This window comes from Chiloscyllium plagiosum, unplaced genomic scaffold (genome assembly GCF_037043375.1).
Source record: "Chiloscyllium plagiosum isolate Xiang-an unplaced genomic scaffold, Cpla_swu_hap1 HiC_scaffold_3, whole genome shotgun sequence".
NCBI lineage: Eukaryota > Metazoa > Chordata > Chondrichthyes > Orectolobiformes > Hemiscylliidae > Chiloscyllium > Chiloscyllium plagiosum.
In genome coordinates this window covers 62,916,556-62,928,750 of record NW_028270141.1, presented here as the reverse complement: position 1 = coordinate 62,928,750, position 12,195 = coordinate 62,916,556, and the positions used below count along the sequence as shown (strand labels likewise).

General features: G+C 38.2%; 1 protein-coding gene across 1 annotated transcript in view; it reads left to right on the top strand.

Annotated features, from left to right (window-relative positions):
- gckr (glucokinase (hexokinase 4) regulator) overlaps positions 1 to 11,017 on the top strand; it is a 119,031-nt gene extending 108,014 nt beyond the window's left edge. The window contains 3 exon segments of the mRNA XM_087976631.1: positions 2,519 to 2,597; positions 2,600 to 2,652; positions 10,774 to 11,017. Coding sequence (XP_087832757.1) covers positions 2,519 to 2,597; positions 2,600 to 2,652; positions 10,774 to 10,899 — 258 coding nt within the window. The 3' untranslated portion in view covers positions 10,900 to 11,017.
- Positions 11,018 to 12,195: the final 1,178 nt, after the last annotated feature.

Here is a 12,195-nt window from a genome sequence, read left to right as displayed (position 1 = left end):
TTCACAAGCATGAATTGTATCTGAATTATTGCAGTAAAATTATATAAACATGCAAATTAGGAGCAGGAGTAGTCCACTCTGCCTGAGCAGACTGCTCCACCATTCACTAAGTTCATGTCTGATCTGGTTACCTCATATTCTCATTCATCCCAATGACATTTTACCCCCTTGCTTGTAAGAATCAAGCATTATAATTTTAAGTAAACTCCACATCCAAAAAATAATGAGGTAATGGAAACTATATAATTCCATGTTTACTTATAAGGTCAGCATATTCTCTATGCTGTATTTTACAACTACTTGAAGGCTGCCCACCTTTCACTGATTAAACCTTCTAATCTATTCCCTGAATATAGATGAATTTCAGACAATAATCATAATATAAAATTAGAAAGCTATGTTCTTTGTACATTCACCAAATAGTCATTAATTTATGGCTAATTGTGCAATAGAAATGTTTAGCTCTAAATAGCCTTGCCAATTGTTTTCAATTAACATTAAAGTCAGAAGCCAATGCATCCTCTTTTGTAGTCTGGGCATGCATAATGTTGCAGTCAGTTGTACAATAGATTTGAGTGAAACTTTCAACTTTTGGTTAACATCCCAAAATCACCATATTTGTCACCACTCCCAAAAAGCTATTGAAATGACAGACAATAAGACTACATTGTATTAATGAGAACCTGATTGAAGGACCTGGATTCATATTGAAAAATATTATCAAATCTGATAACAGGTAAGATGAAGAAACAAAATGTTCTAATTTTATTCCACCAGGAGCACCTTATAATTTTTTATCTTTAATTCAATTTGCAAGATCAAACCTGAGATAAGTTGGTAGTACTGAGGTTGTATAAAGCTTTGGCTTGAAACCTTGTCGACTGTAGCAAAAGGGAAAGACTGGCAAGTGTAGTAAGCTTAGTTTTGGTTGGAGCCAGGTGTAGTATGTTAAAACTTATTTGGAGTGAAAAAAAGTATCTAGATTTGAAATGAAGAGATTAGAATGAATGAGAACAATGACAACAATGATTATTAGCAACATTGAAATTAAGAAAAAAGGTTACAATCAAGGAAAAACCATGTTTCATCTATCAGATTTCTTGGATTTCTTGGATCTCTGTGGACCCTCTCCAAATATAGCAGTATCATTCAAATCTTGGTAAATCTAGAGCTGGGCATTGTTGAGGAGCAATTAAGTGTTTCATGCAAAATAATAGTTAACTTCTGACTAACCAACATTTTATACATTCATAATTATTATTAGAAATGAAAAGTTTATAATGCTTTCTAGCTTAAATCATACAGAAGTTATTTCATAAAGAATATTATAATTACGTTTAAAAGCAAAATGCTGCAGATGTGGGAGTCTGAAACAAACATAGAAACTCGAGAGAAACCCAGCAGATCTGGCAACATCTATTTAAAGAGAAACAGAGTGAATGTTTCAAGTCCAATATGACATCTTCAGAACAGTTTTGAAGAAGTTACATCACTTAAAAAAGCTAAGCAGCTCCTCCCTCCATTGATGTTTCTAGACCGGTTGACATTCTTCAGTCTTCTCTGTGTTTGTTATAATTATAGTTGTTTTAATAAGTTGTTGGAAACAGTTCCAAAATGTTAAGACATCAGTAATTAAAAATTTGATGAGTCAACCAAATGATAGCTAACATAGATCTGAACCTGAGCTTGTGATGGGACAGTGAAACCCAATAAATACTGTTCCACCTGCATTGGTTTCTATTTATTTTAAACCATCATGAAGATCACAAAAATAATTTGACTAGAAGTGAACAAACCAATCTTTGGGCTGTGAACAAAACTGCATATAATTTGTCACAAATTGGCATTCTCTCTTGGAGAACTGTGTGACGTATTGATGAGTACAGGGAACTATTTGAGGTTAGAGTTGAAACACATTCTTTGCAATGATCAGAGGAGCTTTAATGTGAATTTTAACCACCCCAAAATTAATAAGATCTCAAGTTTCTTTAAAAATGTCAAACTTGACCCATATCAAAAGTGACACTAAGCCACCACCCCAAGCTTACTGGAAACAATCAAACTGCTCTCAAGAAGTCTGTCAACCATTTAAAAGTCTCAGATATAATTTGCTTCATAGTGGACTGTGTTTCTCTAGCTTTGGGAAACCCAGCAGCTGAAAGGAGGCAAGGTCAACAGGGCTTCAAAGTTTTTGCTTTGACCAAGTAGCCCTATCTCCTCCCCTCTCCCCACCCCTCCATTACCAATCAGACCACTCACATAACAACTCCCAACTATTGTCTCCCCTATGATGGGGAGCACTTTCCATCTTCATTAGAGGGCATTTATTTTTCCTCTAACAGCATGATGTATAATTTTGATAAGTAATTAATGCTAACATTGGTGGAAAAACATGAAGAAGTAACTCCATAGTACTAATATCTTTCAGTTTACAAATAAAAATTACAGAAGAAGTTAGCAATCCTAATAACCATTGATTGACAGAGAATTGTATATTTGCATTTTTTTCTTCCATTAGAGACTTACAGGCCAGACTCAGTCTAACTGTTTTGAGACATTGTTAAAGACTATTTATGAAACAGATGAACTAAGTGAAAAGATGAAAATGTGGAAATTTCACAACATATTCAGCTTGCTTCAACAATGAGAAAGGTAAGAGGAATAAAATATTACACAATGGAAATTGTTCACTAGATACTTTCCATCCTCAGAAACTATTCACCAAATGTAAAGGTCAATTAGAAGACGTCAGCTGCAATCTCAACACAGTTGTTTCTATACTATAGTGTTAGTAATTTGGGCATATTAAAAGAAGTCAGCACATTAAGAAATCAGTTCAACACATTAAATGTTTACCACACCAATTCCAAGGGAGAAAAAAGGCATACATGCAGACGCAGGAAATAAGAATGAAAATAAGAATATTGAGTAGCAACATTGCACCAGGATTCACTGGTTGATTCATTTCCCAACTTTTTTAATGATATATTCCTGCTTTGGTTGTTATACCCTGGGATTCATACTTTGAATAATGAGTACAAAAAAAATGCAGGGTGCCTGCAATGATTGCAACAAGTCAGGGCAGGAATCTTAATTGTCAAATTTTGGATTATTCAGGTGTGAGATTAAAGGTCCAAAAAGGAACCTGAAATTATCCATCACATTGTTGTTGTCCCTTCCCTTTAATGTCGAGTCAGTTTGTTCAAAAAAAGTCACTTGTCCTCTCGAATTCTGCAAAACATATCGGTCATCTGAGCTGTGAACCTACTTTCTCACCTCTGGTTATAAATGGTTCTGCTGGGAATTTCCCGAATTTTGGTTCCTTTTTAGGTTTTTAGAATTTATACATCTTATCTACTGTCATGACCATAGAAACATAGAAATAGGAGCAGGATTAGACCATTTGGCCCTTTGAGCTTGCTCTACCATTCATTATGATCATGGTTGATCATTCAATCCAGCAGCATGTTCCCATTTTTCCCCTATATCCTTTGATCCCTTTTGCCCCAAGTGCTCTACCTAGGTCCTTTTTGAAATCATACAATATTTTAGCCATGACTGCTTTCTGTGGTAATGATTTCTACTGGTTCACCATGCTCTGAGTGAAGACATTTATTCTCACCATATTCCTAAATGGTTTGCCCTGCATCCCTGGACTGTGACCCCTGGTTCTTTGACCATTAGAAGACCATGGAAAAATAAGAACAACTCCTCTGCATTTCAATAGGATCACGGCCAACACTCTTCCCATCCACTTTCTTGCCCCATCCCCGTAACCCTGATTCCCCTACTGATCAAATAGCTATTGATCTCAGCCCTAAATATACACAAATATACCCCAACACCTCTCCATGGCAAGGAGTTTCAAAAATTCACAACTCTCTGAATAAAGAAATTCCTCCTTATCTCAGTCTTCAGTTGGCACCCCTTAATTCTAGGCCTATGCCCTCTGGTCCTAGACTCTCCCATGAGGAGAAACATTCTCTCAGCATTAATCTTGTCAATTCCCTTAAGAATCCCATATGTTTCAATAAGATCACCTCTTTTTCTTCTAAATTCCAATGAGTAGAATCTTAACCTGTTTAATCTTTGCTCATAGGTTAATCCCTCCAGATCAGGCACAATCCTAGTGAACTTTCTCTGAACTATATTCAATGAAATAATATATTTTCTTTAAAAAAAACTGCTCACAGTACTCCAGATGCGGTCTCATCTGTACCTTGTACCGTCGTAGTAAGACTTCCCTACTCTTAGATTCCAACACCTTTAAAAAATGATCCAACATTCCATTAGCCTTGCTGGTTGCCTGCTGCACCTGTGTGCTCACTTTCTGTCTTTCATGCATAACTACCCCAAGTCCCTTTGCCTTGCAGCTTCCAACAGTTTTGCTCCACTTACGGACTAACATCATCGGGAACAGCCTTCCTGTATCTACCTTAAATATAATCCCTCTCCAGCAAATATAATCCGTCTCCTCATGCGTTGGTTCTGCCATCACAGGAATCAGTCTGATAGATCATTGTTGCACTTCCTCTATTGCAAGAACATCCTTCTTAAAATAAGGAGATTGAAACTGCACACAACATTCCAAAGTCTCACCAAGGCACTATATAATTGCAGCAAAACATCCTATACTCAAATTCTCTCACTAAAAGGCTAACATACCATTTGATTTCTTTCCCATCTGCTGCACCTCCATACTTACCTTTGATGTATGAAGACGTTCAAACATTGCATTTATGTTCCACATTCCTCTTTCTTAATTTATAACCATTCAGATAATAAACTACTTCCTCTTTTTGCAACCAAACCATATAACTTCACATTTATCCAGATTATCCTGCATCTGCCATGTATCAGATATGCCCTCAGAGTGTTCTGCAAACTAATGAACAAATAAATTAGGAGCAAGAATAGATCATTCAGACTCTCGAGCCTGCTCCACCAGTCAATAACATCATGGCGGATCAGACAGTGTTCTCAAACCAACAGTTCTGCCGACCATGACAGCATTGTTGAGAAGAATAGCCTTTGTTGAACAAGATTAAAGTGCTCTGCTTCCCACCACCTTTCAGGAAGGAATTTCTAAAGACTCTCAACCATTGGAGAGAAAGAGATTGGCTTTGTCTCAGTTTTAAATGGGTGTCACCGGCTTTTAAACAGTGACCCCTGATTCTCGATCCTCACATTGGAGGAAGCATCCTCTCCATATCTACTTTGTCATATCTATCAGGATTTAATACATAAACTAATAATTTATTTACGCTTCTATGTAGACCTCTTTAATTATGGTCGTTTTAATTTTAAGTAACCAGTAGCATAGCATTATGCTTTAAACAAGGTGAAAGAATAGTTTATGATGCAAATGTTGTTGGAAGTTAAGTAAATAACAAATGTTAAAAAAATTTAGCTAAAATACAGAAGCAAAGATTTAAATAAAGATAGATATTATATATAAAGCTGAAAATGAGATCAATCTCTACTATCATTTTAGGCCTATTTTGCTTAATGAGCCTCTTCCTGCAGTGAAGAGGTTGAAGAATAAAGCAAGATTTAGCAACTACAAAGGCTTCTGCAGGTGAAAGTTGGAATTGTCCATTGTAGGCAGAGTCAGTAGATACAGCAACTTCTAGGAAACATGTGACAGCTATCTTTTCTTACAGGTTGTGCCGGAATGACACTTGAAACTTTTTCAGCAGAATAGGAAGAAGTGCTGTTCACGTTCCCTTGGACTCTACACCCTGGGATCAAATGTCTGTAACTCCTGTTGTTGGAGAGAAAAACCAACATTCACATGCCATTGACATTTATTTTCATTGAGAGTGGTGACTGGAACTGTCTGAACAGCTTTTCTTGAGATCAAAATGTACAAAATGGCTGTCCACAGGCAGACTTCTATAAGTTCAAACTTAAAAATAGGTACTATTCAAATCGTTGAGTCCTGTTTCATTTTAGGAATTGGATCAGCTCAGGTCTGGAGTATCAACCCATCCATTGTATTTTAGTCAAGGTAATTATATTTCTAACAATTGCAACCTTTAATCTAAGTGGCTCTTTTTCTGTCAGGTTTTTGATGAGTATCAGCAGGGAAGTTGTCATCTATGAATTTCTGTTAATGCTTGAACATTTCAATTTCATTTCAAAAAGTCTCTCATGATTCTCCTTGAGCTAAGTACACTTTTCATCCAACTGCAGTTAAATCCGTAAGATAAATCATGTTGCGCTGTGAACAATTTTGTAAGACTCCTTTGGTTGAATATTGTGTTTTGTTTTGGGTAAGTATCAGTGGCATTGAATTGTTTGGAGGATTCCTGATAGGAAACTTTGTGAGATTTCTTGCTGTGTCTTGCCAAATGCACCTCATTAACTACCTATCCTACCCAATGGTGTCCATTACATCCGATTCTATCCCCATCTACGCCATTCCTGGAACACCTCACTACTCACCAGATATCTGCCTATCTCAATTTGTTGCATTTTTTTTGCATTTCTCACTGAACAGCAACAAGGTACAAATTAGGCAGGATTATAGCTTGTTAATTGCCTTGTTAATGCCACAATCCACTTAGAAAGTAGTAAATACAACCTGTTCAAGGAAAGAGAGGGCATAAAAAACTACATGTTTAGATGTTTGATAACTGGACAATTAGAAAGCATGGTAAAATTGGATTGAGCTGAGTCAACATGGATATATAAAAGGGAAATCATGCATGACAAACTTTTTGAAGGCTTTTAAGGATGTTACTTTTCAGATGGATACACTAGTAGGATAGGTAACTATGTGTTGTATTTATATCTCACAAGGTTTTTGTGAAGGTTCCATGCAGCAGATTAATGAACAAAGTTAGAGTGCATGAAATTGGGGGAGTATATGTTAGTATACACGAGAATTGGTTAACAGACAGAAAGCAGATAGTAGGAATAAACAGGTCATTCTCAGGATAACTAGTGGGGTGCTGCACTGATCAGTGCTCGGGCCTCAACTGTTTGCAATTGTTATCAGTGATTTGGATATGGGGACCAAATGTAATATTCCCAAATTTGCTAATAATACAGAACTATGCATATTTGAAGAAGAAGAAAGGTTGCTGCAAGGGGTCTTGGACAGGCTACATGAATGAACTAGAACTTGGCATGTAGAAATTAATGCAAATAAGTATGGAGTTACCCTGTGTGGCAAAGATCTCTGCTTGCTAGATGAAACAGAAAGGCAGAGTATTTCTTCAACAGAGAGATTGGGAAGTGCTGGTACCTAAAGGTACCTGGGTTTCGTTGTTTATGACACACTAAGAGCTAGCTAGATATAGTAAGCAAATACAAAGCAAGGCCTTCTAGGATTTGAGTACAAATGTAAAGATGTGTTACTGCAGCTGTATGAATCCTTGGGCGTTGAACACAGTTTTGGTCACATTCAAAATATATATATTTGCCATAGCGGGAGTGCAATGGAGGTTCACCAGACTAATCCCTGGGTTTCTTTAGTGAGAAGAGCTCATGGAAACTAGACTCATTCACTCTAAGGTTTCAAAGTTTGAGAGGTGATCTCATTTAAACTTAGGGGACAGGATGAGGCTAAATACCAGTTGTTCTGTTTGTTATAACTTGCAAATTCGCTGTAGCGCAATTGACGAACTAGTGATGCTGTTTCTACAGCATGAACTTCTAAAACATGCATAGGCTATAACATGAGTATGCCAACCATTTAAGGGCTGTTTCTAAACTGCGATTGTTCTGTAACATGGGGTTACACAAGAACGTAACGTATAAAAGAGCCGACTGTGCACTGTTTCCTGCCTGGTAAGTCTAGAAGGAAGGGCCATGGTCTCAGATGAAGGGTTAGGCAATTTAAGATTTAGTTGAGTGGGAATTTTCACTTATATATTGGTGAATCTTTGGAATTCTTTGCCCCATACAACTATGGAAGCTTAAGTATTGAACATTTTCAAGACAGAAATTGATAGGTTTCTGGAGACTAAGGGACCTGTAAATAACAAAAGAAAGAGGCTTTGAAGTAGACAATCAGCTATGATCCAATTGAATGTCGGAGAAAGTGTGATGGGTTGAATGACCTCTTATTCCTGTGTTCTTACGCACTTGAGAGTAAAAGAAGGTTAATTATCTTATTTGCACTTGTTTGAACCTTGGAACACTTATTATAAGCATGATAGAAATTTGTACCGTTCTCCAGTAGGCATTTCATAAAGTGGTTTTGAAAATTAGTTATGATAACGTTAATCAAACACATTTCACGGCGCAGTATGTAACAAATTTTTCAATTGTGGAGTTTAATTCAAGTCTTTCTGCAAGTTTTTCCTTCAAACCTATTGATTAACTTAACTGTGAATACATTTACATGAGCTGATTTATCACAATAGACAATACACAATAGACAATAGGTGCAGGAGTAGGCAATTCTGCCCTTCGAGCCTGCACCGCCATTCAATATGATCATGGCTGATCATTCCTAATCAGTATCCTCTTCCTGCCTTAGTTCCATAACCCTTGATTCCACTATCTTTGAGAGCTCTATCCAACTCTTTCTTAAATGAATCCAGAGACTGGGCCTCCACTGCCCGCTGTGGCAGAGCATTCCACACAGCCACCACTCTCTGGGTGAAGAAGTTTCTCCTCATCTCTGTCCTAAATGGTCTACACCGTATTTTTAAGCTGTGTCCTCTGGTTCGGCACTCACCCATCAGCAGAAACATGTTTCCTGCTGCCAGAGTGTCCAATCCTTTCATAATCTTATATGTCTCAATCAGATCCCTTCTCAGTCTTCTGCACTCAAGGGTATACAAGCCCAGTCGCTTCAGTCTTTCCGTGTAAGGTAATCCCGCCATTCCAGGAATTGACCTCGTGAACCTACGCTGCACTCCCTCAATAGCCAGAATGTATTTCCTCAAATTTGGAGACCAGAACTGCACACAGTACTCCAGGTGTGGTCTCACCAGTGCCCTGCACAGCTGCAGAAGAACCTCTTTGCTTCTATACTCAATTCCTCTTGTTATGAAGGCCAGCATGCTATTAGCCTTCTTTACTACCTGCTGTACCTGCATGCTTGCCTTCATTGACTAGTGTACAAGAACACCCAGATCTCTCTGTACTGCCCCTTTACCTAAATTGACTCCATTGAGGTAGTAATCTGCCTTCCTGTTCTTGCCACCAAAGTGGATAACCATACATTTATTCACATTAAACTGCATCTGCCATGCATCGGCCCACTCACCTAACTTGTCCAGGTCACCCTGTAATCTCCTAACATCCTCATCACATTTCACCCTGCCACCCAGCTTTGTATCATCAGCAAATTTGCTAATGTTATTGCTGATACCATCTTCTATATCATTAACATATATTGTAAAAAGCTGCGGTCCCAGCACGGATCCCTGCGGTACCCCACTGGTCACTGCCTGCCATTCCAAAATGGAGCCGTTTATCACTACCCTTTGTTTCCTATCAGCCAACCAATTTTCAATCCAATCTAGTACTTTGCCCCCAATACCATGCGCCCTAATTTTTCTCACTAACCTCCTATGTGGGACTTTATCAAAAGCTTTCTGAAAGTTCAGGTACACTACATCTACTGGATCTCCCTCGTCCATCTTCAGAGTTACATCCTCAAAAAATTCCAGAAGATTAGTCAAGCATGATTTCCCCTTCATAAATCCATGCTGACTCTGTCCTATCCTGTTACTACTATCCAGATGTGCCGTAATTTCATCCTTTATCTTTCCTTTATCTTTCCAGCATCTTTCCCACCACTGAGGTCAGACTAACTGGTCTATAATTTCTTGCTTTCTCTCTCCCACCTTTCTTAAAAAGTGGTACAACATTAGCCACCATCCAATCCTCAGGAACTGACCCCGAATCTATCGAACTCTGGAAAATAATCACCAACGCATCCACGATTTCCCGAACCACCTCCTTCAGTATCCTGGGATGTAGAACATCAGACCTCGGAGACTTATCAACCTTCAGACCTAACAGTCTCTCCAACACCAAATCCTGGCAAATATAAATTCCCTTAAGTTCAGGTCCTTCAGCCACTGTTACCTCAGGGAGATTGCTTGTGTCTTCCCCAGTGAACACAGATCTGAAGTACGCATTTAATTCTTCTGCCATTTCTTTGTTCCCTGTAATATATTCCCCTGTTTCTGTCTTCAAGGGAAAGTGAGGACTGCAGATGCTGGAGATCAGAGCTGAAAATGTGTTGCTGGAAAAGCGCAGCAGGTCAGGCAGCATCCAGGGAACAGGAGAATCGACGTTTCGGGCATAAGCCCTTCTTCAGCAACACATTTTCAGCTCTGTCTTCAAGGGCCCAATTTTTAGTCTTAACCATTTTTTTGCCTTCCACATACCTAAAAAAGCTTTTACTATCCTCCTTTATATTATTGGCCAGTTTACCTTCGTACCTCATTTTTCCTCTGCGTATTTCCTTCTTAGTAATCCTCTGTTGCTCTTTAAAAGCTTCCCAGTCCTCAGTTTTCCCACTTATCTTAGCTATGTTATACTTTTTCTCTTTTAACTTTATATGTTTCTTAACTTCCCTCATCAGCCACGGCCGCCCATGCCTCCTCCTGGGATCTTTCTTCCTTTTTGGAATGAACTGATCCTGCAACTTCTGCATTATACACAGAAATATCCGCCATTGTTCCTCCACGGTCATCCCTGCTAAGGTATTGCACCATTGAACTTTGGCCAGCTCCTCCCTCATAGCTCCATAGTTCCCTTTATTCACCTTTGTAAATGTGTAATACTTCATGGTATTTTCAGATTATTCTGAATGCAATGGCGGCATTAATGAGAGACTACTTTATATCTGAAGCAAAAGCTCAACTAGCTTCTTGCCCAATTGTACACGATGTCATCAGCTGAATGGACATCCAAGAGCAAAAGTGAAGAGTCGATGACACAGAAACAGCTGAAGAAGAAAGAGATGAATGACAATTTGTTGCAGCAGCCTTTTGAGTACTGTAGTGATATCTGTGCACAAAAATCATTAAAAAAGCCATCATTAGTCAAAGGTATACAGGAATAGCATTCAGCAATCACACTAGGACAGCATCTATTATTATTAATTGTTACCATTGATTGTGTCAGAGGAGCATGTCTACTAAAGAGAGGATCTTCAAACATCTGGCCATGTTTATGGCCTTGACGTCTAGGTGCTAACTTCCACTTGTTCTGTCTATTGATGACTGTGATGAGGCCAGATGTACTATGCTTCTTTTGATGCCCAGTTGAGGGAACAGCTCCAAACTGGCTAAGCTGTCTTCTCATCATTAATCTTATTTCGGGGTGGACTGATTCCACCCCGAAATAGGACCATAAAATCTCCTTTGGAAATCTCAGCCCTCATCGAATTAGATCCATCAGAATAATTGCTGAATCATGTTTGAAATACAACAGGAATCCACCAAACTGGATGATGAACCATTTTGGAACAATTGTTTTCACTGATTTTATGTATAAATGTATAAATAAATCTCTTAATTTAGTAATTGTACTGTCTGATATCACATGAATGCTTTTCTTCCTCATTTTTTACTGAGATTAAAAATGGTTGAGAATAAATATTTACTGCCGCTTTTAAAAAAATTGTTTAACAGCAGAGGCAAATACACTTCTTTAAAGTTTGATATTTAATTCATGACTGAACTAATAAAACAATGACAGTCAAGTTAAGGTCAGTCAAAAACATCCTATCTTCTGATGGGGACAAGCTGAAGGAGTTTTTATGCTTAACTATTTTTTCAGATAAAGTCAAAAAGTGTGCAGCTGGAAAAGCACAGCAGATCAGGCAGCATCCCAATGGAGGGCTTATGCCTAAATGTTGATTCTCCTGCTCCTCAGATGCTGCCTGATCTGCTGTGCTTTTCGAGCACCACGCTTTTTAACTCTGATCTCCAGTATCTGCAGTCCTCACTTTCTCCTATTTTTTCAGGTTAGTTAATCAATTTTCATCAAAAACCTGAAACACATGAACAAATTATGCATTCAACATATCACACTGATCAATGGTGGGATTTTGACTCATATCATTTGAGGGAAGTTGGTTTGTAAGACTAGATGCGGGAGGGAACATCAGAGTGAATAAGATATTTTATCATTGTGTAATCGGTAATAACTGGTGTACTACATAGACGACCACATTGTTACAGACAGGGTGAGAAGGAACTGCTGAAATCCTTTTTC